Source organism: Amaranthus tricolor, chromosome 4 (genome assembly GCF_026212465.1).
Source record: "Amaranthus tricolor cultivar Red isolate AtriRed21 chromosome 4, ASM2621246v1, whole genome shotgun sequence".
NCBI lineage: Eukaryota > Viridiplantae > Streptophyta > Magnoliopsida > Caryophyllales > Amaranthaceae > Amaranthus > Amaranthus tricolor.
The window spans coordinates 26010521-26036953 of NC_080050.1; the positions used below are offsets into that span (position 1 = coordinate 26010521).

The following is a 26433-nucleotide window of genomic DNA, read 5'->3' on the forward strand; positions in this document are numbered from 1 at the left end:
TATTATACGTTTTCGAACGCACTAATCGATCGAGAAACTATTGACTTAACCCCCACTCTTTGTGGATTTGATCTGTACTTGCAGCCGTACTAAGCTACGCCGTACACTTGCGGTATTACTATTGAAGGACGTAAAGTCCCGATCAGACCTGCTAAATAAGAATTGAATTTAAATATATTTTAAAATATCAAAAGTCATTCATGTAAAGTCGATAGTAAAATTCAAGTATAACATATCATCTCTGGTCAAAGTTACCGAAATCTAGCAATATAGTAGGATTTAAGTATAACCTATTGCCCATTTTATATTCTTTTGCAGACATCACGGCGTCACAATTTAATCAGTTATTGTAGGTATCTACCACCAAAAAGGAGTAGGGGTAGACCAATGAAAAATTATAAGGAAGAAGAAAAGGCAAGTATAACGACTAGTAGATACTTACAATAGTCGGTTAATATACATACAAAGGTCAGATTATTTAGAAATAATCAATCTTAGGGATCATTCACAGATAGGCAATAGATGTGATTATTCAAGATAACTTTTCCTATTTCTTTTTGATTATAGTAGTCATACATAATTCGTAAAAACAAATTTTGTGACTATAATTTGCAAAAGCCTTAAATTACAAAGTTATTTATAGCAGTTGTTTCTTCTTATTTTGCCAAATAAAAAGAAGGCAAATATAAAGACAAATTTCGATGGATGGCTAGAGAATTTATAAGGAAAGTGAGAATTAATATTTAATTTTCTATTGTCTTTTGATATTTTTTCTTTTTTTTTTTATTGTCCTTGTTCGATTAGCCAAATTATTTTTTTCTGGCACTGAAGAATTTGTCCGATTCAGGAATCGAGTTTGAATGGACGATTCGTGAAAAATATGATTAGTAACTATCGAATCTTTTTCTTTTTTTATTTCCCTAGATTCTTCGCTCAATCCAAATCCTAGAATTCGATTTCCCTTTAACATTATTTTTATTTTTTTAAAAAAATAGAAGGATTTTCATAATCCAAATTTTTCTTGCATTTGGAAACTTTCAAATCTTTTTGCCTAATTGTTTAAAAATACGGTTAAAAAAAGAAGGGTGTTTTCGGAAAGGACCAAAAAGAATGTCAATTTCTGCTCCAAAAACTGTTAAAAAACAATAATCATCTATTTGATTTTGTTTTTTTATTAGATCTCGGGATGTGTGCCAAGGTTTTAGATAGAAAGGATATATATATATATATATATATATATATATATATATATATATATATATATATATATATATATATATATATATATATATATATATATATATATATATATATATATATATATATATATATATTTTACAAAAATATTAATGGTCTACTAATTTACGTTTTTTATTAAGTAACATTATTTTGAATGTTAGGTTATGTTATGAAGAAACGTTTGTTTATGTTAGAAACTTTTGGAATTAGATTGATATTTTAAAGAAATTTGTAGTGTGTATAATATTATTGGATGTATTTTGAATTTTAATTAACAATTTATTTTATATATTATTATCATTAATTAAAGTCCAAACCTGTAACATTATAGCCGATCCTAGTACGAAGCAATATTCAATTAATTGTACGAAAATAAGCTTGTACTCGTTTTAGACCTGGACATGATCTTGGACTTGTGGATCCTAATCTAGACCCTGACAAGTTGGACCTGCAAATCCTCCTTTAATCGACTAATTTGGATCTTAGTCCATTTAGACTCGATCCAGATTCTACTCGTTTCAATCCATATTACAAACATAGAAAATACTTTTGTCCTACAAAATTTATCTCACTTTTTGTTATAATTTCATCCACAAATTTAACTTTTCATTTTCATTTCATTAATTCATTTATCCCTGTTTTCTCCGCCAAGTACCTATGAAGCTATGAGCTTTGGACAAATTTGATCTGATAGTAAAAGCACACTAATTACAGAGTATGTGTCACAAAATAGATCAGACTAACCGTAAAAAGTAAATAGAAAACGAGAAATCGGAAAACAATGTTTATATAGTATTTCTTTTATTGTATTATACTTGTTACACTTTTCTTATTTTATTGTTTTAAATTATTTACTACATAACTATTTTTGGGCAAAAAATAGGTATATAAATGTCTATTTTGCCACAACTTTTTTTATATCTTACACTTCATTAACTTGCACCTTTATCTCATTATGAGTTATAATAATTTTTTAACAAAAAGATACGCATTTTTTTTGGCAATTAAATGTCTATATAAATAACTATATAAATTTCTATTATACATAGTTTGAGTTTCTTAATTCTTATACAAAACTCTTTGTACTTGGATGATAATAATAATAATAATAATAATAATAATAATAATAATAATAATAATAATAATAATAATAATAATAATAATAATAATAATAATAATAGTTATGGTTATCAGAATCCCGACTCTAATCTACAATTTTAGAATTCTACGATCAAAAAAGAAATAAACGATCTGGATCTTAAGTAGAATCTTAATAATGGTAAGATCTACAATCATACCAAGATCAAGAATATGGTTGATAAGATCATAATACGATCTTATGATCCAACGATCAGATCATACAAGAGTAGTCTCAATCATAAAAAAATATATTTTATTCTAGCTCAATTCACATACTTATTAAATCACAAAGATTATTAAAATTATACCTTTTAATCAATAAAAAGCTAAAGTCAAATAAATTTTTATTTACACCTCAAAACTATAAAAATGAAATATGAAGAAATATAAGTGATAATTAAGTATCATATACTCCCACCGTTACTTTTTGTTTGTCTATTTTACTTTTTCGCGTATTTCAACGCAAATTTTGAGCATCGATATCTCATAGTACGCATAATAAAAAATTGTAAAAATTATATATTAAAACTCTTTGCATCAAGATAAATCTAACAAGATCCCATATGAATATATTTTGTCTTGAATATATACTTCCTAAATTAAATTTACATTTCTCCCTCATAAAGTGGACAAACAAAAAGGAATGAAGGGGGTAGTATATAAAAAAAATATTTGCATGATCTTTCCTCATTCCCGAATCTATGTAAAATTCCGACTCTAACAACCTTAGTACTCCCTCTATTCCTTAATGAAATTCTCATAACTTCCCACAAGGAATAATCACGGGAATTAAGAAAAATAAAATTTTTAATATAGTGAATATATTATTTTATTGAATAATAAATTTGATGGAGGAGAAGTAGAAAGCATAAACATTAAAATAATATTATAAAAAAGTTAGTGGAGAAAATATTGTGACCGCAACTAATAAAAAATAATTTTACAAAACTAGTGAAAAACATATGAGAACCAAAGAAATATAAAAACGTAAAAATGAAGTTAGTGAAGATCTGTAAGGATCATAAGCATTATTAAAATATTAAAATGAGGATGAACAAAATTATTTTTGTTCAAAATAAATTTGTAATATAAATAAAAAAATTATTTACGACAACAACAAATAAACACACTTAAAATGACAAAAGAAAACTTCTTTAAGAAACAATAAGAGTAGAGGTGTTCATTCGAATCATCGAATTGATTTCGGAATATGTTTTTCGGATCGGTTTAAGTAGGTCAAATTGAATTTCAATTACAAGAAAACATAAAATCCAGGTGTAAGGAAAAGAGAAGCATTGATGACGTGGCTATTAAGTGTGAGAACCAATGATGCGATTCCAGCTCAGTGACAGTGGTATGCACCAATCTCCATTCCTCATCATCCATCGTTTAACGTGATCAATACTCAAAATTGTCAGATACACAACTTCCACATTTTTTTAAACGCTTAAATCCACCGAATTTTCTTTTTTAGCTCCCCTCCAAAACCCTCAAAACCCAACCCACTCCCACACTTGACACTACTAAAACTCCTCCCAATTAGATTTCATTTCTTATTTTATAATTGCTACTGATAGTAATATTTATTATTAGAATTCTACAAAATACTGTTCCTATTAGCTACTATTATATTGAAAGATCTGAGATTTAACTCTAATTTTTTTGGAGACTAACTTTCTATAGCATAAAAAAAAAGAATTTTAAGGTAAGATTTCTTATTATATTTCACATACTTTTACTTCCATAGATTTATAGTCGATTCATGATTATTTTTATAGCATATATAACTTTTACTATAATATATGATACTTTAGACAATTTGATCATCAAATTGATTTTAGAAAGCGTTAACGACCCATTTGGTAGGTGTTAATAAATTGTGGTAATGAGAATGAAAATTAGCGTAGTTTTGGTTGAAAAATCTCTTGGCTATCTTGATGGCTATATTTATCCAACTTCAATCATCTATTTTTTCATAAAATTCATTCCAGTGCATTACCATTGGGAGATGTGGTATTACGTGGTAATGGAAATTTGTAAACAAAAAAACTTTTTTATGATTAAAGTTTCATCACCATGAAAAAGACATGAAACTTTTGATAAAATTTAACATTACAAATCATTCTCATTACCGCCATATGGTAAATCAAATAGGCCGTAAAACGTTTTACTGTTTCATATAGTTTATTTCATTTAATTAAAAAAAAATCTTCCAGTAAATATAATTAAAGGAGGTATAATCAAAGGGACAGTGCAATATACTTCATATAATCAAACACTTAAATGTCAAAAATATGAACTAATGATGCAAATTTAAAGTTGCTAATGGTAGATTGATTTATAAGTTATATAACTTGCATTATATTATTTTCCTAATTCAATATAACAAATTAACACTTTAATGTTGTTTGATAAGTTGATGTGCCTTGTAAAGTTTTAAATGACGTGCTATCTTCAATGTAGATTAAATCAAATTAAATTTTTTTTATATCAAAATTTATCTCAGTTAAACTAAATTTTAGTTTGTAGTATTGAATTTAAGTAATCCTTTTGTTTTTTTAAGTTCTTTTACTTTGGATTTTTCACACATATTAGGAAAAAGAGAATCTTTGGTTGTAGTGGGTATTATTTTAATTAAATAATAGTGTGAAGTAATGATTGTATTGAAAGTATGAAAGAGAAAATAATCATAAATAAAAGTAAAACAAAAAAACTGATTTTATTAAATTAATTAAAAATGAAACAGAACCTTTTACAATGGAGGTAATTTAACCAACTTTTCAAATTGGGAAAGTTTGGAGCTCTACAATCAAAAAAAAGGAGGGAACTTAATCCCTCCATACAAAAACCAACAAAAAATAAAAAATTTACAATCATGGATCAGCAAATTACATACATTGGCCAAATTAAACTAACATGGATCAACAATTACATGTACTCTAATCAGAAATTACCTCAAATAATCTGAAAAAATAACCTTACAAATTTCAGTTTAGCCTATAAAGGCTGCTGTTTGTGAAAAATCAGTAACCAAACAATCTGGAAAAATCAGCATCATTATCTTCCAAAAATTAGTAGCTTTTCTTAACAGCTTACAAATTCTTCATATATATTCGAAAACAGTAGCCAAACAGTTTGTGAAAAAGATCATCGCATCATTAGCCTTCAATGGCTTCAGGAAGTGAAGATGAGCAACAGGGGGCTTGGTACTTTGGATCGAATTCATACGTTCCAGAGTCTAGTTCTGAATTAGAAGAAGAGCCACAGAATATAGAAGAAATAGGACCACAACAACAAAATCAGCATAAGCCAAGAGTCACGAATGAGTCAAGGCAACTTATTTTCCAAGATATGTTGTCACTAAAAGTTAGTGACTCACTTCCTCATGGTACATTCAAACGCATAGCTCAAAATTACGGCTATACACATAGAACCATCCGAGATTTATGGAAATGAGCAATACAAACCAAAGAAGCAAACAAACCATATATTGTGGAATCCAAGTAAAAAAATTGTGGAAGAAAAAGAGTGGTTGTACCACCAAACTTACTTGAGCCTAGACCCATTGGCGAACGCACTTGCATTAGAGATGTTGCAACATGTTTAGATTTGGCACCGTCAACGGTGTGAAGGTTGATAAAAAGAGGCGAGATAAAGGCTCATTCAAATCCACTACACCCGACTTTAACCGATGCCAACAAAATAAGGAGGGTGGAGTGGATTTTGAGCCTTATCCAAGAAGACACCATTCAAAGACACCCGATTTACAATGTAATGTACGATTATATTCACATTGACGAGAAGTGGTTTTATTTAACCAAGAAAACGCAAAGGGTTTATTTAGCACACAAAGAAAAGGTCCCATATAGGGCAGCGAAGTCATCAAAGTTCATACCTAAGGCCATGTTCTTAGGGGTCGTTGCTAGGCCTAGATGGAATCGTTTTGGTCAATCTACGTTTGATGGGAAAATTGAAAATTTTCCTTTTGTCAATAGGGTGGCAGCACAAAGAGATTCAAAGAATTGACCAAGAGGTTCAATAGAAATTAAACTAACCTAATCAGTTAATCAAGAAGTTTATAGGAATATGCTCATACAACAATTGATTTCGGCTATACTAAGAAAATGGCCAAGTAAAGGACCTTCCATTATTTTTATTCAACAAGATAATGCAAGGGCTCATATCACAAACGATGATCCAATATGGCAACAACACAATAGGCAAAGGGGTTTAACTTTCATTCTTACTCAACAACCTCTAAATAGTCCGGATTGTAATATTCTAGACTTGTGTTTCTTTAGGAGCATACAATCACTTATACATAAAAAGATGCCCAAAAACATGACATAATTAATCACAGCGGTTGAGGATGCATTCAGAGAGCTACATCCAAATACCTTAAGTAATGTGTGGATCTCATCACAACATCATTTAAATGGGATTCTAAAAGTTAAGGGGTGTAATGACTACATACAACCACACTTTGGAAAGAAGGTTCAAGAAGACAATGGCAGGTTAAGGATTCAAGTGAAAATCCCAACACAATTGGTTAGAGAAGCTATAGCTTTTCTTAACCCAAACAGCGATCAACAACAAACACAAGCATTAACAGAAAATGAGGATGCTGCACAAACAACAAAGATCATTCAAGATGCTTATGATCAGGCAGTTGAAGAAACTCAAGGATGACAAACATCAAAGCTCCTCAGTTTATTTTGTTCAAATCATCATTAAAATTGTAGCTTTAAAAACTTAGGAGCAACAATTTGTTAATCACAACCCATATTAACGATTAATGTGCATGTTTTTGATTAGCTAGTCACTTCATTATTTTACATAATTTCAGAAAAAATGCCCCCTAATTCTTCATAGAGGTTATGAAACCTCTCAGATTACAATTGATCATCAACAAATGAAGTAACTGAACATGCTAAAAAATCAAGTGATGGGTTTTGGTTTACCAAATGCTACTCAACCAAGTAATCAAAGTAAATCTTTCAGAATTTAAAGGTTCAACAATTTGACATCACAGGGGTTTGTACACATAAAACCAGCAATAAACATCAACCGTAAAACCAGCAACATAATACCAACAGTAGAACGAAAAAACCCCAAATAAACCAGAAGAACACAATATCAACAACAACACATAAAAAACAAACGAAAAAACAAACATCAAACATAAATACAAGATCATCATAATCCAGCATCAAACAACAACACATAAAACCAGCTCTAATTTTTCAAATTTAATTAAAAAAAAAACAAACGAAAAATCAGAACAACCTTACAATCATCAAGCACCTTTTTTGGGGTTCAATTTTGCCCTAGAAGCAATAACATCTTAAGGAGTGTCAGGGACAACCAAATTGATTTCATCTTCTTTCACATTAGTTGGAGTTAATGGATATAATTGAGATGGTTCCTTTTCAACAAAAGGAGAAGTTGGTGGAGATTCATGATACACAGATGTGGCATCATCTTCAAGTACCTTTTGATATGCCTCAAGATCTTTTTTTGACCACTTCAAAATTTCATCGGAGTAAGAATGGGAACGACCATGGAGGGAACAAGAACACAACTCACCATAATCGCATAGACCGTCATAAAGATATGAAGGAATTGTGGAGTCACTCTTAGATTCGTTGTTTTCCATTGCAAAGACTTAAAGGTTTAACAAGAAGATAATGGCGGATTCCAGAACAGGGGGCTTTAAATTTCGAAACTTTGCCAAAACAAACGAACCTCAAAATAATGAGAATAAATCGATCTACATTTTAATGCAGTTAAAACGCACTAAAAATGAAGAACAAACAGGGGGAAAAGCCATGAAAATGGTGTTCATGAAGAAAGAGAAACGACCGTTCAAGAGGAGGAGGAAGAATAGGAAGGCAGTAGGTGTAATAATGAAAAGTCCAACACCCAAGAACACAATAAATGAATCCGGATGATTCCGGGTATAGTAAAAGAAAGGGGGGGGGAGGGGTGAGTTAAGGGGTAAAAGTGGGATAAAAACTTTCTAAAAATAGTATGGTAAAAGAACGTATGAAATTATCCGTTATAGTATGGTGGAAGAACTTAAAAGAACGGAGAGAGTATTAAATAAATATTAAATTAGATGAATAAAAAATTAATGATAGTATTGAATTTAAAATCTTAAAATTACTACTTAAATAAATAAATAAATCACTCTACATAATTTAAGTACCAACCAGAAATTAATTCAATTTAATTTATCATTAATAATTTTAACTAAATTAAATAAAAATTAATACACACATTTAGTAGCTCTTAATTATTATTGTATGTATCACCGAAAAAAGTAGTTTTCAACTTGAAGACGTCAAATACTCAAATACTCTAGCAAGTAGCATTGAAGTATTCTTTAAGTAAGACGATCGTTGTAGATTGAAAAAAACTTATAAATATATTTTACATTGAGAAGAGAAAAACCGTTTAGACATTAATTTAAAATAATGTAAAATAAGTGAAATAGATAAAATAATTTTTAAATAATTTATAAGTATTTTTACCTATTTTATAGTGTTTAAAATTAAATAATAATAAATTTCTTAAAAAATCAAATTAATACTCCTATTTCACAATTAGTACCAACCCATTTAACTATGTTGGCTATATTTGACCTTTTTACACATCTTTCAAGTATAATTCGAGCTTTAATATCTATAAATATATTTTATAAAAATTATATTAAATTTCTATTCATTGAGATGAATCTAACAATGTGCACCTACTCCGTCCTCTTTGATTTGCATCAAAGAGAAATTGAGTTGTTTTTAAGAAAGTAGTAATAAATGAAGAGACAAAATAAATTGTCGGGATAAAATTAAAAAAGAGTTAAAATGTATAAATGTGATTAAAAAAAATGGTGAACCATTATCCAAAAATAAAAATGATGCAAATTAAGTGAGAAAGACCAAACTGAAAATGTCAAATTCAATTATACGGAAGGAGTATCTTAACTCTTGTTTAAATTTTTCTCTCTATATATAAAATATTCTAAACGTAATGAAGCCAGGGAAATGCTATTTAACAATGTACTCCTTCTATCCCTAACTTCGGGTAGTCTTATTCATTTTGCATCATTTTTATTTTTTGACAATGATCCATTATTTTCATTTAATCTTATCAATACATTATATGTTTATAATTTTATCCACATAATTCATTTTTTTCATTTTATTTATTACCAAATATCCATTTTTTATTAAAAAAAACTCAATTTTGTTTACTATTATCATAGAGGATTAGGAACGTAGAACTGTAGAAGTATATCAAACAAATGTCAGTTCGTCTTGTATGAAACTGTTTCACCATGAAATGGACCCGTCTTGTATGAAACTATTTCACCATGAGACGAGCCCATATAATATAATTAGCTCATTTATATAATAATCATTTTCAAAATTACAAGTGATCATTTAATCTACAAAATGTACATGGGCCAACACAAATAATCTTAAATGAGACTGTTTCATTTTAAAAAACAACTCCTCTTGTGTGAGACCCTTTCACTGTGAGACGAATCCATAAAAAAACCCGTTAGTAAAAAAGCATAAATAAACAATAAACACAAAAACTTGGACGAGACAGTCTCATTATGAGACCCTCAATTTGGGTCGGCCTAATTCGCGCGTGTAACAATATTTCAATTTTTTGGGCATTTATCATTTTTGACCTTAAAAGTATCAATTTTTTAAATTGATTTTTTTAAGGTCAAAATTGATACCTTTAAGATCATAATTGAAAAATGCCTAGAAAATTAAAAAAAATCCAAGGTTGTTACACGCGCGAATTGGGCCGACCCAAGTTGACGGTTTCATTATGAGACCATCTAGTCCAAGACGAGCTGATAAAATATGATTTCATATTTGTACAACAACAAGGATGTCTTATTAAATAACGATGATTTGTGAAGTTACAAATCACTTTTACATGGTAGTATTTGATAGGATGAGACTTTTATGATTTTAATTTACTTTTTTTTGGTTTTATTTATTTCATTACTATTTTTTGGCTTTTTGTGGTGATTTACAAATAACGGTTATTAATTAAAAATTATTAGTACGACAACGAAGTAATTCTTTTTAAATAGTTTGGGCTGACACAATTATTGAAGTCGTCTCACGATAAAGATGACTCACTAAAAAAATTACGTTGAAAAATTTGTTAACAAAAACAGCTAGTCTCTTGAGAGACCGTCTCTTTGAGAGACGTATCTTAAGCCCAGTTCATTAAAAATTAATACCTACTTACCGTATTCTTAATGCCTACTTATATTATCTTTAATGTTTACTTATTGTATTCTTTATGACTATTTTTAATATTTTTAATGTCTACTTATATTATTCTTAATACATACTTATAATATCGTAAAAAATATATAATAGAGACACTCAAATAGAGATGTTTTCTCCCAAGAATTTGTGTAACAGAAATGTCGACAGATACGCGTATAGGTACTTGATGGAGAAGTAATCGGAGACGGAGACTGGGTCCACCTCAAATGACTCGCATAACGTTTGAAATTAGAGAAATTGGGATATCCCCAATCTCCATTCCAGTCCCCATACAAGAAGGAAATAGTAGAACCCAATGGAGTGTTCATGAATACGATTCAGAGTTTTTTTATCTTTTTTTTTTTACTGATTATTATTTTGTACTACCATTACCCTACTAAAGAATTGATTTACTACTCCATTATTAATAGTAATAATAATAATTAATTGTTCCTTTTTCAAATTAAGGAATGAAATAATATGAATCAGATGAATCGCCAATTCCCTTCAATTTCAACTCTTCTTCATCTCTTCATCATTCTCCCACTTTTATATGACTGTGAGTTTCTTTCTTCCCTTTTTAATTTTGTTTTTTTTTCGTTTTTGGAAAAAAAAAAATGATATTTTCAATTCTTATTTCTGGGTTCAATGAATCAAGATCGATTAATCCATTTCCTAAAGAACCCAGTATTGATTTGATTTCTTTGAATTATTCTGTTTTTAAAAAATATATATTTTTCCATAAAAATTGAACAAGAATTACTCCGTTACACGCTGGTCAACTCAACGAATTACGTTATGAATTACTAATTATTATTGTTATTAATCACCCAAGAAAGCAGAAAGTGAATATATTTTTTTTGAATTTTGAATGTATTTTGTTTGTTTCCCTTCTTTAATTTCTGAATTATTTGATATAATTTTCTGTTTTTTTTACTTGATTTCAAACCTTTATATACTCTTGTGAACACTACTCTATATTCTTATTCTTCAATTATACGCCAAAGGGTATTACTTTATTCAATTCAATTAACCCTTGCTTGCATTCAAAATTAATTTTGTTGAATTTCAACTTTACTTAGATTCAAATCAATTTAATTATGTGGGTGTTAAAATTTAGGGTTTTGTTATATTTGAATTGTAAATGGTGTAGGTTGTAAGGTGGGTGTGTAAAGTGCATTTTGTTGGATTGATGAGAGATGCAGAGATCACGTAGAGCTCTTCTGCGACGGGGAGTGATAGAGAAGACTATTGGCAGAAAGTATTTGTATAAGATTTCTGTTTCATTAGTTATCCTTCTTTGGGCATTCATTTTTCTGTTGAATTCGTGGATCAGTCATGGTGATGGACATCAAGGTGTGCTTCTTGTACTACCTTTTGTTTTCAGCATTGTTTATGTTACTCGGATCATAATACAAATCGCATTGCATTGCCCGCGTTGTAGAGGTTTTTAATAAAAGACTGAATATTTCCCCGTTGTCAAGGTATAAGAAAAATCGGTTTTTTGGTCGTTTTGGGGAAAATCTCGTGCTTTTGGTCAATACTTGGTGTTATGAGAATTGCATCACCGTGTGGTTACCGTGATTGCAACCATTACCGCATCTTTAGGATGTTCCAAATGTTTGCCCTAATCTCCTTTTTAGCTAAGGATTGCCTACTTTTGGGTTGTTTTGGGGAATATCTCACACTTTCAGCTAACACTTGGTGTTAGGATAACCGCATCACTATGTCGTTGCCATGATCGCGACCATTATGCATCTTTAGGATGTTCCGAATGTTTGCCCTAATCCCTTTTTTAGCTAAAGAGTCCCTACTTACTAAGATGTATCACTCTTAGGGGAATGGGGGTAAACATTTGTGGACATTAGGAGTACATGGTTGTTCATAGAGATGCATGATCATAGACATTCATGTAGGACATTTCATATCAAATTATGGGCACAAATGGATTACCTTCCTCATCAACTGTTATAAGCGTCCATTTTCTTTACCAAAGTGGCATTTCGAACTTCGTGATAAAGTCCATTCAAGTGTTATAATCATATCATAATTAAAACTTATCAAGCTGTGTTGTGAAATTTTTAATGATAGCTCTGGACATGTGATTTCCATATTATACGAGTGTAAATACTAGGGTAATACATACTTTGACGAACGCACTTTGGCAATTGGCACCTTAAGTCTAAGGTGACCTATTGTTTTCAAATAGAACTAATAATTCATACAAAAGAGCTTTTAGCCATTGATTGTTCTCAATGTTGTTTTTGTCTAATTTTTGAAAAGATAAGCTCATTTTAAACAATCAACAACATTGCTAAAGCTTCAATCATAAATGATTAGGGTTGACTACTTGAACCAATAGATGTTTCATTGGTTGGCAATATGAATTCTCCTTCTCTATTCATCCTCTACTATCTCAACTAGTAACTGTATATTCTATATATCCCTTTGCATACATGCCCTCCAAGTCATCTTTGGTTTTCCTCGTCTTCTTTTAAAATCTAAAAAGCTTCAAGTTCCAACTTTCTATCTTCTTTATCGGTTAGCCAATACTCAATTTATTGTACTTTCCCAAATTGCCTCAACTTGTTCTCTTTCATCCTTCAAAGTATACCTGCTTATCCATCTAACCATCGCTGTATCTGCTATTCTTATCTTCTGACATGATCTTTTCTAAAAGACCAAAATCCAAAATCATGTAGTAGCTTTGGTCTTATGGTCGTTTCATAAAACTTTCCAGCTTTAGGGCAAACCTCAATTACATAATATTCTAGTGGCTACTCTCCATCCTTTGCCTCCCACATTTAATTATATGGCTCACATTTATTTGATATCCGCACCATCGTAGAATATGGAGACAAGGTATTAAAAGCATGGAACAATGTCTTTCTCTTTCAACTTTTAAGTGTTTCTGCTTATTTTCTCTGACTTAATTTAAGCCCTCATGACTGCAATTCTTGTCTCCATCGTTCGAACTTAGTCTTCACTCCATTTTTGATTCTCTGGTCTTATTTATTAAAACAATGTCGTGAGCAAACAACATGCACCAAGACACGTTTTCTTAAAATCATATTTCATCTAAGAATGCTTGAAAACAAAAAGAGCTTTGGGCCAAACCTTGGTGAAGACCAATTGTGATTGGAATATTCTCTATTTTCCTGTCGCATGCCCTAATATTTGTTTTCATTTCTCGATACATATCTTGCACTATAATAATGTATCTTTTGGAAATACCCTTTTAAGTGATTATTCACAAAATTGCTTTTCTTATTACTTTGTCATATGGCTTGTCCAAGTTAATTAAAAGCATGTGCAAATCTTTTTTCCATCTCTATGGTACTTCATCTTTTTTCTCATCAGATGAGCTGCTTCCATTGTAAATGTCTCAAGCATAAATCCGAAGTGGTTCTTGTATATCTCCTCATGCATATTTCTATCACTTTTTTCATAACTTCATTATGACTTTATTCCTCCGCTCTTCTTTGTTCTTGTAAATGGCTACTAGAGAACTTCTCCAGTCTTTGAAATCATGTTTGTTCGCAAAATCTTGTTGAATAAATCAGTTAGCCTTGTTTTTCCAAGTGCCCTTAGGCATCTAAAATAGGATGAAAATTCTCAATATGGTAGGTATCTCTCATATGCATAACATTATTTCACAGCCTGTAGCAATGACTGTTCGTTTGCTAAAGGAGGGAAGAGAATACCATATATGTTATAAGTTGAAAGTGGAAACATTTGGCTGTGCTAACTGTTGTAAGCAGAAACTGAATTTGTGTTTGATCAGCTCTTATTAGTGATTATGTCTTGCACAACTCACCCATATATAATTTGCGCGTTTATATGCTAATCGAAGTGTAATTTATTGTCCTTGGATGAATGGGAAGGTGAATGTGACTTCACCATGTGCACTTGTTTAGTTATTTCTAACTATGAAAAGACCCATTTAATAATCTGTGTGTTGATTAGAAATTCAAAGTGTAATGAATAAATAGGCAGCCGTATGTGACGTCACTCTTTGCACTATTTTCTGACTGTCTACAAAATTGTGCAGATAAATCTGAAGCACCTGCTTTCAATGTCTCAAACTTCGATGAAAACAAGCAAGGAAGCGATCTAGCCTCTGGTCCTGTACATAACAATGAATTGGCTTTATTGGAAGATAAGCATTTGAATGAAACTTGTGCTGAAAACTCCTATGAGACTTCCTGCACTGATGATAATGTAACCAAAGCACTTGCTGGCGAGTTTCATTCTGGGGAGGATACTGGAAACCATACCAAAACTGATGTTCTGGGGTCCGTGGACCACGCTGAGGTACAGACTGGAGTAGATAGAAGTAGCATCACAACTGGTATATTGGGGTCTACCGAGAGTTTTGAGGTGGAGGGTTCCAACTTCGACGAGGAAAAAAAGAAGGGAAATGGAAAGACTGAGCGACTAAGTCGTACGGTCCCTCGTGGTCTGGAAGAATTTAAGAAGAAGGCCCTTAATTCTAGCAGTACAAATGTTTCTGGTGCGACAGGGAATGTCATTCATAGAATGGAACCTGGGGGTGGTGAGTACAACTATGCTTCAGCAGCAAAGGGAGCTAAGGTATTGGATTCGAACAAGGAAGCTAAAGGTGCTTCTAATATTTTGAATAAGGATAAGGACAAGTATCTTAGAAACCCATGTTCAGCCGAGGGGAAATTTGTTGTCATAGAACTCTCTGAAGAAACTTTAGTCGATATGATCGAAATAGCGAATTTTGAGCATTACTCTTCGAATTTGAAAGACTTCGAGCTGTTGGGTAGTCAAGTTTATCCTACTCAAACGTGGGAAAAATTGGGTAACTTTTCCGCCGGAAATGTGAAGCATGCTCAAAGATTTGCACTCTCGGTTCCCAAATGGGTGAGGTACCTGAAATTGAATATATTGAGCCATTATGGATCTGAGTTTTATTGTACACTCAGTAGTGTTGAGGTATATGGTGTTGATGCTGTCGAGAGAATGCTGGAGGATCTAATAAATGTTCCTGATCATCATCGTTATGAAAACAAAGAACCGGCAGTTGATCAGGAACCAACGGCTCATGTTGCAGAATCCGCTGAGAGCGGCACAAATCAAGATAATCCCTTTGAAAATGAAACGGCTGAAGGTAAAAATTTGAAACACAATGAAGCTATTGATGGAAGTCCTGATCATGTTGAAGAAGTGCGTCACCAAGTTAGTCGGATGCCTGGTGATACTGTTCTTAAGATACTCATGCAAAAAGTTCGAACACTAGACTTAAGTTTATCTGTTCTTGAAAGGTATCTAGAGGAGGTTAACTCTCGATATACAAACATTTTCAAGGAGTTTGATAACGATTTGGAAGAGAAAGAATGGCTATTGGAGAAGACCAGATTGGATTTGAAGAATGTTCTTGATAGCAAGGATGTTATTGTACGTATTGATATCTCATCATATTTTAGTTTTGAGTTTTCTTTAATACTTCCTTCGTTCCATTTTTGTCTTTTTACGCAATCCAATGTGTTATATTCATCATTTATATATTAAACTATACACATCTAATCTAAAAAATATAAAAAGTTGATATCACGAAAGTATGCAATTAGACAGTTCAAACAAGATCCCATTTGACTATATTTTTTCTTATACATGAGCTGCAATATATAAAATAAGTTTGAACGATGAATAATGTCAATAATTGTAATGTATTCAGAACGGAGGAAGTATTATTGTTTTTCATGATAATTCCATATGGCTAAGATCTTGTTTGTGACTTGTTGAATATTTGATTCGTTGTTTCCAGGCTAAAGATGTTGATGATCTCGTGGCTTGGAGATCCTTAGTTTCTGTGCAGTTGGATGCTGTACTAAAGGACAATGCTATTCTCAGGTTGTATTTTGTTCCTATACTTTGATCATGTTGATTGTCCCTCGAATGAGGATTGCTCATCCGTACCCACTCCCTTTTATATTATTCCTCGTACCTTTGAATGAGTCGATTTAGAAATGGAAATTGTTGATAGTTTCCATCAAGGGTCGGAAACTAAAGAGCATATCGTAGGGATTTATCATTACTTTATTCATGGACTCTGAATGCTCAGAAAAATCTTAGTAATATACTAGGGATGAGCGGATAGATTGCATATCATTTTGATGGAGGAAAGATTTGAGATCGGAACTTTTCTTGTCACCGTCATATTTATAGTTAGAGCTTGATGTTTGTATCTTGTGCTAAGCTGTTACTTGTCTACATATTCATGTTAAGGAACCAACTTAGCCAAAAACTTAAACTGATGGTTGAGACCCCAATACATGTTATATACACTATTACGTCCCCTCACACGACAACATGTTGGGTTACAACTGTGAATGCAACACAAGTCTCCTTCATACTCAGCGCCTAACCTTTCCACATGAAAAAAGGGGTTGATGAGATTTTTTTTTTTGAAAATTGGAAATATTATTGATAAAACACTGAATCTTGGGGGACCTAAAACCGCCGCCATAAAAATCCTTGGAGGGGAAAAAGCCATTGGAAGAGGGGCCCAAGAGACAGGCCACACAAAGAGGAGCATAGTAGTGTACTATGCAAACAAAACCACATACATCAAGTCTACCATCCTAGTATATTCGAGTCAAGTCACACCTTACACACCAAGCACATCTAGGCTTCTGATACCATATCGATTCATCACCTTTTGTGGTCTTTAATACACTTTGCTTCTATCTTCTGATACCAGCCCTTGAATTTTGCAGATCTGATATCAGGAAGGTCCAGGAAAGACAGTTTCACATGGAGAGCAAGGGTATCGTGGTATTTCTTATAAGCGTAGTTTTTGGTTTTGTGTCGCTTTTTATGCTGTTCACAGATATGGTAAATAGTGTTTATAAGTCGGAGAAATCCAGGAAATTTTGTTTGAAGTCTTCCTGGTTTTTTCTATTTTTGAGCTGTACTAGTACTATCGTCGTCCTTTCACTATAAGTCGCGGCTTGTATAATCTCGTTGAGTTAATATATTATACAAGTATAGTATATATCATATATGAACGATCCACATTATCCCGAAACACTTGCATCTTTGGCTCTTTGCACTCCGTTCAAGTGTTTTTGGCAGACCAAAATGTATGAAAGTATGTTCTTGCATTATCATTATAAAACCCCATCTGTAATGAAAAGCTTGGGACAAATTTCGAGTTTGTGGGTATTTTCGATCATGGACGTTGGGTATTCTGGTAACTTTAGAAGCGCTGCGATGATTGATTGTGTGCATAACGAGTGGAATGTTCACAACTTGCCGACAGACAGCAATGGTTACAATCAGGATTTTGATTTCTGATGTGTAACAAGTTGAATTTGCGCAAAAGGTCTTAAAATAGCTCAAAATTAACCACGCTTCACTTTTATTAATGTGCTTATTGCGAGAATATTAGTGAATCATATGACAATTATTTATCCGATGGTAAAGTTGGTGTTTGACTAGGTGTATTATATCATGTAAGCCCGTGTCCAAAAGAAATAAATGGGTCTAGGGTCTTTGGACCCAAATTCAAACCTAGACCAGACCCTTTTAGGACAAAGCCTAGACATAGACCTAGATCCTCTTTCTGGATCCTTTTAAGACCCTGACCCGCTAGACTCATTTTAGTTCCACTCTAGATCTTAGTATCTTACCTATAATACAATTTAAAATTAAGTTTATGTTTGTTTTAAATCTATTTTTAAATTTATTTGGACTCAATTTAGAATTATATACAAATTCATAGACCCTTTGTAATACTAATGAAACCTTTAAAATGTAAAAAAGTTAAAGTTTGAATAATTAAATCAAGATCCATTTAGGACCATAGACTCATCAAATTCTACAGGATTAGATCATAATTCAAAATTTTTAAACCCTAAAGGTCTGAGTTTGGGTATGATCCACCAAAAATTAATCTGGGTTAGGGTCTGATTGGACCCAGATTCGACTCAAACTCATTTTTTCGCTCATTCATTTTTCTTCATCCACCTAATTTTTGTTTTATTTTTTCTTATAAATGAATAAATAACTTTTATTTATTGTATTAAAATCAAAGGAATTAAAAGGGTATAATATTTATGTAATAAGAATAATAAGATGAAAACGATATTTGGTTGAGTAGTAGATAAATAGTGTTGGAATTATGAGATGCAAAGAATCTTGGATCACGAGTAAATAATTTCTCCCGTGGATGTTTTATACATAAATTGTAGTAATTGGAAAACAATAATATAAAAGCGTTTCAATTTCTGCTTGTTTGATTGTGCAACAAGTTGTACTTATAGTCACCATCACAGTATTTTGTTAGAAATCAAGGTTCGGGTGGGAGAAGACAACTAAAGATAAAGGTAAAGGACACTCCCAGTATCCCGCATAAGATAGAGTCCGAATAAAGGTAAAAAACACTATTAATATTCCGCACATAGAGAGGGCAAATAAAAATATAGTCAATTAAACACCAAGTAAAGAAGCACATACAAATCTTTACGGAAAAAACGATCTGCCAAACACAACACAAGCTAAACTAAATATGGGTCAATAAGAATCAATACATGAAAAGTAAATGGGTAACACACAAAAACAAACAAAAGACATGGACAGATAGGGATAAGAGAAAAGTGGAAAAATAATAATTAGTAGTCTATTACATGGATTCGACATTTTCGACTACTCATATCTCTAACTAGGTCCCTTAAAGAGATATAACTCATTTAGAATAACTTTAGTTTGCTTCTCCCATATTTTCTTAGATCTTTTCCGACTTTTCTTTTCACAACAATATGTTATCGACCCTTCTAACAAGAGCATATTGAGTCTCCCTTTTCCCTTATCCAAAAAAATTTCAGTGAATTTTCACGCATCTTTATAGATAAAAGTATAACTTCTAACTTCTCTCCAAACTCTTGATTTCTGATTCAATCTATATTTGTCCAACAGATAAATTTAATCCCTCTATAATTGCATGCTTAGGTTTAATACTGTTTAATCATTACTATTCATGAAGCATGGGTAATAGAATTGTTTCATTTTATTTAATGACATCTATTTCCTATTTCTTTATTAGCAATGTACACACAAAATCAGTATTCGTCCTCTATTTACCCACGTGATTATTCCTTTTATTCACTTTCGCACTCTTGCTTTCTCTTTCCCAACCTTCACCAAAACAAATTCGACTTGATATTTAACCGATTTTAAATAAATAAATTCAATTTAAAAAGACTTTCAACGGTATAAAAAAACAATATAAACACAAGACCTGATTTTAACTCGACCCAAAACACATAACTCAAAACCAATCCGATAATCCAAATCAAGCTCCAATATTCTTCACTTCACGCTATGCCATCCTCTCCTCCATCAAACCAAAAGACCCTCGTAATTGGAAAAGGCTTCTTACAGTTAAATAATGTTTTCAATGTACACTCCTCTTGTAATTAGGGTTATATTTAAAAACGCCACAAGATTCACATGCCCAAATGAGATGAGAATGAGACAAGAAATTCCTAATTAATCACCGTTATTTATAAATCACCACAAAAAAACAAAAGACATAATAATAACATAAATAAAACAAGAAAAAGATAAATTAAAAACACCAAAGATCTCTCCATAGGCCACGTAGTAGTAATTTACTTCCCACGCAAATAACTATAATTTACCTAAACTTCCTCGTACAAAACAAGTCTAAAGAGACCAAGTAAGACTTCTCAACTAGTACAAAAAAGTCTATTAATAAAGCAGTGGAAATACTATTATTTTCTAAGCTGATTTTTTGGTTGGCATAAAAATTGGCCTTTGGAATTAAACAATACTCCCTACACTAAGAAAAGGTCCAAGCAACAAACAAGAGAATACGACAGCTAAAAATGAACTACTTTTGACCAACTATCACACACAAAATTTCTCAACATAGGATCAATTTTTCTAACCGTCCACAGGCTAACACCAACAAATTTCGTTTGGTTGGAAGTTTCTGGCCCAACATTCAGAATTTTAGATTCAGTGTACAGAATCATTACCTATAATATCCTAAAAGATCATATAGGATATACATGATATCCGAGAACGGATTCGTCTTCTTCAACATTGGTGCATTGGTGAGGCTCGAACTGGTCTAACGTAATCCGAGCGGTGGTATGCTCGATCACTAAATTACCACCTCACGAGATAACACTTAAAACGAGCAAGTGTTAAACATAAGTATTCCTTTTCTTTTTCCGGGTAAAATTAACCACATTCCTCTAGTCCTCCCTTCTAATTGAATATGGGTATAGATTGTCTGTTATCTTCCCTCACCCAAACCTTGTTTTTGAGCGGGATAGTGGGTTGATGTCTTGATGATGATGATTCTTCTTTTTCTTTTTCCCCATTAAAGGTAATTATAAAAAACTAAAACATGTTTAACAAAAATGATAAACTTGCCAAATATAAAAAGGAACACCAATATATTCACATATCAGGAGATGAATGTCCTAACAATGGACAATGCTGTTGGAAATGGAAAACAACATCTTCCAGAAGATTTACAAAATACAAGCAAAGCATATTCGGTACGAGGAACATCTATCGGCTATAGCCGGTTTAACACACCCTTAACATAGTAAAATCTGAAATCTATAATGCACAGATAGATAAGTTTTTCACATATGTTAAGTATTTTAATCTAGGAAAAAACACAGACTATAATACGTAGTAGGTATAGATGCAGGCCAAGGTACTAACAAACAAGCATATTGTCTCTCTGACCTCAAGTCCAAACAGATGCTGCCATTTTTATCACAGTTGCGGGGGACCTACCTCATGCTCACCACTGGCCATGGAGCCAGTCCAGGCGCTGGCAACGAAGGCCGTACGATTGGTACGCGCTTCACCACTGAAAATGCTTCATTAAGTCGTGCAACACGAGTCATAAAGTGAGATACCTTCTGCAATAACCCAAAAACAAAAACAGCAGTGTTATATAGTTGCCTAAGCTTTTACTAGCACCGATAGTAATAGGAGCGCGGAGCTTGCCATAGTAATTTTTTCTGTACTGGTTTCAATAACTAAGTTAATTATTCCAAAATCCCGCCTCTATTAGACTTCAACCGCAATCATGAACATATCAATCCCTCTATTAAAAAGAGGATAGATTTAAAAATGTAGTTGTCTGAAACATAGTTCAATGTTGTCAAAAAGTATTTTTAAAATGCAATTGGGTCCAATAAGCCTTTCTGTAAGGCAAGGGGACTAGGGGAGTATCTGGGAGAAAATAATGCAAAATGATGACTTAAATATGGCAGGAGGAAATTGTGTTAATTCATTATTTTCTCCATCTGGGTCAGAAATCAACTACTCCAAGTTAACTAACTAATAAGAGTAATACGTAGGGATGTTTCCCTCAACAGATAACAAACTTTAGATATGCCCGTCTCAAATAGATCACTCTCTAGAGATGCATTTATGACAAACTTGTAATTGTCTTCTAATCTAAACATAGCTTAATACTCATTAAGAGTGTGGGAAGAAATATTTTAAGAAGAAATACGTTGAATTAAAAATCTAAATATGGTTGATGAAAATGGGAAGAAATGATTCTTTTATGGGGGGAGACAAATTCTCCATTTTAGGGTGGGAGAATATTTACTCAATGGGATGATGGGAAAATTGAAATTTACAACCCCCTCTCTTTCCCCTTTACGAAAAAAATTGCAACAGTAATATTCCCAGATTATAACTCAAAGTAGCCTAAATTTTTTAGTTTGACTTTATTTTATATATTTACCAATAATACAAGGATGACATATGGGTGCTAATTCTCTTCCTTATAAATTCTATCCCCCAAAAGACAATATAAAAGGAAAAAAATGAGGGAAGAAGTCATAGCGTCAACTGTCGAGAACTTATATCACAAGCTTACAGACTGAAGTTTGAATGTGCACCACCATGCTAAGCGTATAAACATAAGTAACTAATGTCAAAGATGCGCCGAGGCGCCCCTCGACAATCAATACACCAAACAAGTAAGATAAGCAAGAATAACCGAGGTTACCATAGTTCAATCAAAACTTGAAAAAGGAACCCGATCCTATCTATATATCAATCAATTTAACCATCTAGAATTTGGTATTATAATGCCCATGAAATAGCTAAGATGAATTTTAGATATTGTTTTGCAAAACATAACAAAAAGAAATATCTTTAGAGCAGTTTATCAGGTATTCAGATTACTCTACTAAAGATCACTCAGAGCCCGTACAATATTACAGATAGGAAATGAGACTATCTAGTCCCCAAACTCAACTAAAGGTGTGAGCAAACACTCATATAGAACAGAGACTATCTAGAAATCTGTTCATGGCGTCACGCTGACATCTTCTCACAAGCTATTTCAGAAAAGGAAGTGCAAGCTGACTGCACAAATGTGGTTTGTCCATCCATCTCTTTTGTATAATGAATTTAAAATGTAAAGTGGGAGTTTCATTGAAATTCCAGTAAAAATATTCTCTCTCCATTCTGATTCAAAGTTACCAAAATAGAGGCACATATATTGAGTATAACGAAACAGTAAGGTAAATTTTGTGGAGGAAGCGTGTGGCCCGATTATGGAAAAAAGTACAACAATAATAATGTCAAACCAAGTAGAGATAAAGTAAAGCGAAAACATTTACGTAAACTTGAGACTTCCCTATGTTAACTTTAAGTTGGATAGGAGACATAATTTCTCTGGTTAATTCCAATCTTTTGTCATCTGCTACAAAGGGAAAATATTTATGCAATACCAATAAACCTACTGATTTCAAATTCTGTAGGGAGGAAATAGCAATAAATAAATCAAAGCAAAAAGGATAAAAATGTTTTTCTTTCCCTATACACCCACCATAACTGTTACGTACCATTTTAATCATTTCGACTACTCTCAAACATTCCACTCTCTTAAGTTTATTTTCTAAAAAAGCTCAACTCCAGTTTCCACATTATTTTGATATATTCAAAGAACTGAAAGTCGTCTGACAGCTCCGGGTACATTCCAGCAAATGAAGAAGAGTAACAGTGTAACACCACTAGACTAACTATCACCTAAGTTCCTCAAAATATAAGTCAACTGAGTTTTCCATACAACTTATCATGAAGTGTAGCATAAACTGCAAGTTATCTGACTACCCAAACTACATCGCAGTAGCAGAAGAGAAGTGAACAACTAGCCACATTACACTCTTTGGAGGAGAGAACCTCAGGCAATAAGACAACACTTAGAATAACCCACATAATTAGATTCATTAACATCGAATAACAACAGAAACAAAACTTGATGGTACTTGAAACAAGAAAAATGTGAGCAGAATAACATATTTATCATATCTCCAAAAACGATTAGTAGCCAATCATGACAAAGCTAGCAACATGATTCTGTGAAATGATTATTTATTCCAATGAAATCAATAGTCCGGATTAGGTTGAATTATTTTTCTAAGTTGCACCAAGGGGTGTTTGGTAGTTATTTTTGAAGTATTGGAAATAGAATCCGATGAAACAAAACATACTATTAAGTACTACCTAATGTTTGTTTTAGTTGTGTGGGGTAGTCATTAGTGATTCCTTTATTTTGAAGGTAACAATCAACAAATAAACAAGCAACCTAATTCTATTCATCCCCTCTATCACCATTCTCATACATTTACGATTCTTTGTACAAAACGATTAATAATAATAATAATACTTAACAATAAGTCAATACCATTACCCCTCTTTAAACATTTCCTTTCCATTTCCATACCTCATACCAAACACCTAAATCTTAACCGAGATTCATCCATTCCATATAAATTTCTAAAATTACACAAGCTTGTCATTTTATCACATTTTATAATATTAAAGTAAAATAACCGGCAACCATAACATCGGGGTCCGAGGGAGAAGGGTAGCTGAAAGATCAATCTATGCCCCCTCCAAGGAGAGGACAAGGAGAAATGGCCGCACTCAATTTCAACCATAACAAGCGGCTATATATTTTCCTTACTATAATACTGTAACACACGTAAACATTGCACATCTGACAAACAACAAACGACACAATCACAGATTAAAAAACAATAGCAGGTATAATTATGCAGAAAAAGGGAATGAACACAGACCTTATCATCAACAGTAACCTTAAGTTGCAATCCCATAGTCTTACGCTTCACCTTGTTAAGGTAGTGGCGTCGCAACAGTACCAAACCCATTACAGCCGCAGCCGCCATGGATAAAGACCAAACAGGATTCACCCTCATCACACAATACCTTAACATTTCTATAGGTACCCTCCACCATACTACTTTCTTGTTCTCATTGGATTCCAAATTCAACCCTCTTTCTTCCTCCTCCTCTTTTTCCCTCACTAAAACACCATTTCCAACTTCATTTTTTTCTTCTCCTCCTTCATGTTTGTCTTCCATATTACTTTCCCCACTATCAACACCATTTCCATGACCAGCAGAACAATCAGTATGAGGTTGAATTAAGAGAATATTATCAGAAGCATCACTAGCATCAGAGTTGCAACTACTCGTTTTTCTTTCTCCTCTCCCAACCAGGCTACTACCACTCGGATCAATCCAACTCGGATTGTCCGAGGATTCCCCTTCATCTTCAACATAGCTGTGATGGGAATCAAGTGAAAAGTAATCAGAACGAATAACGCCACCATCACCAGAAGAAATAGGAGAAGAAGAAGCCGATTTTAGGGGTAGTTCTACTTCCACTCCTTGTACTTCTACCACAGGAGCAGTTTCTTGAGAATCGTGGAGCACTTCCCAGTCCCAATCATCCATTTTCTCAAAAGGAAAAGGAAACCCTAAATTGAATTGGGGGTAAAACGTAAAGGAAATGAAATTGAAAAGAGAATTTGGGTTAGAAAAGTGCGTAAACCAGAATCATGACATGAATGGGATTGGAAAGGAAGGTACCAGATTCTCCTTTTTATATATGCACTGTTTTATTCTTACTAAGATTCTTTCCAGTTTCCAGTACGAAATAAGAAATAGTGTAAAGTAGAAAAAAACAGAGAAAAAGTATAGAAGAGGAGTAGTATTATTTTGGAGGAGACGAACAGTACTTTATCAAGTTGCCAAATATGATGTTTGTACTACTAATTGGCTTAAATAAATACGTGGATAACTCTAGGTTAATAACAGTTATTTACCGTCTTGACAAATCACACCATATGAAAAGATGACTTTTTTTACATTGTAATTTATCTTTTTGTGTTTTTTATTTTATTAATAAGTTTTTTGTCTTTTATAATGATTTATAAATAACCGTAATTAATTAGGATTTTCTAGATAACTGAGACCATCTTGAATTGTACTCTTATAATATTACATGAAAAATCACGTATATTTACCGAGTTAAAATATACTCCATTTGTTTCTTTTCAAGCGTTATATTTGCTTTTGAGTCATTATTCATCAATTACTTTTATTTGTATTTTATTTTTAATCCATACATTAAAACATAGTCAAATGAGATCTTGTTTAATTCGTCTCAACATAAGGTTTATGAATACCTAGTTTTTATAATTTTTTAATTATACACAATTATCGCAATTAAGTATTGAATTAGTGCATTAGCAAACGTGCAAAAGCAAACGAGACATTTGAAATGAAACAGAGGGAGTATATATATGTAAAATTAGAGGTGTTTGTTCGGGTTGTTAGATTAATTTTGGGCGTGTTTTCGATCGGTTTAAAATTGAATTTTGTGTTCACATTGATATTTACAT

The 26433-nt window shown here is 32.3% G+C and overlaps 2 protein-coding genes across 5 annotated transcripts; one reads left to right on the top strand and one right to left on the bottom strand.

Annotated features, from left to right (window-relative positions):
- The first annotated feature begins 3831 nt into the window (after positions 1–3831).
- LOC130811431 (SUN domain-containing protein 4-like) lies at positions 3832–17826 on the top strand. Of its 4 annotated transcripts, none has more exons than XM_057677759.1 (5): positions 3832–4084; positions 11148–11238; positions 14731–16103; positions 16474–16559; positions 17426–17826. In XM_057677759.1, the coding sequence occupies exons 2-5, from the start codon at positions 11160–11162 to the stop codon at positions 17649–17651; spliced, it is 1764 nt and encodes a 587-aa protein (XP_057533742.1). In that variant the 5' UTR covers positions 3832–4084; positions 11148–11159; the 3' UTR covers positions 17652–17826. The 4 variants fall into 4 exon arrangements, with proteins under 4 accessions (XP_057533742.1, XP_057533739.1, XP_057533740.1 ...); XM_057677756.1 differs by lacking the exon at positions 11148–11238 and adding an exon at positions 11833–12035 and having other exon boundaries at positions 3835–4084; XM_057677757.1 differs by lacking the exon at positions 3832–4084 and adding an exon at positions 11833–12035 and having other exon boundaries at positions 10848–11238.
- A 3313-nt stretch (positions 17827–21139) lies between these two features.
- On the bottom strand, positions 21140–25771 carry LOC130811432 (uncharacterized). The gene is made up of 2 exons (XM_057677760.1): positions 24806–25771; positions 21140–21616 (listed from the first exon to the last, which is right to left on the bottom strand). The coding sequence occupies exons 1-2, from the start codon at positions 25481–25483 to the stop codon at positions 21485–21487; spliced, it is 810 nt and encodes a 269-aa protein (XP_057533743.1). The 5' UTR covers positions 25484–25771; the 3' UTR covers positions 21140–21484.
- Between the last annotated feature and the right edge of the window lie 662 nt (positions 25772–26433).

What these genes read in the sequence shown, in the direction of transcription:
- LOC130811431 (XM_057677756.1), top strand. Translation starts at nt 11,879, where the DNA reads ATGCAGAGATCACGTAGAGCTCTTCTGCGACGGGGAGTGATAGAGAAG. An exon ending in TCATGGTGATGGACATCAAG is followed by an intron (nt 12,036 to 14,730) that starts GTGTGCTTCTTG and finishes AAAATTGTGCAG; the next exon opens with ATAAATCTGAAGCACCTGCT. An exon ending in TTGATAGCAAGGATGTTATT is followed by an intron (nt 16,104 to 16,473) that starts GTACGTATTGAT and finishes CGTTGTTTCCAG; the next exon opens with GCTAAAGATGTTGATGATCT.
- LOC130811432 (XM_057677760.1), bottom strand. Translation starts at nt 25,483, where the DNA reads ATGGATGATTGGGACTGGGAAGTGCTCCACGATTCTCAAGAAACTGCT. An exon ending in AGGTTACTGTTGATGATAAG is followed by an intron (nt 21,617 to 24,805) that starts GTCTGTGTTCAT and finishes GGGTTATTGCAG; the next exon opens with AAGGTATCTCACTTTATGAC.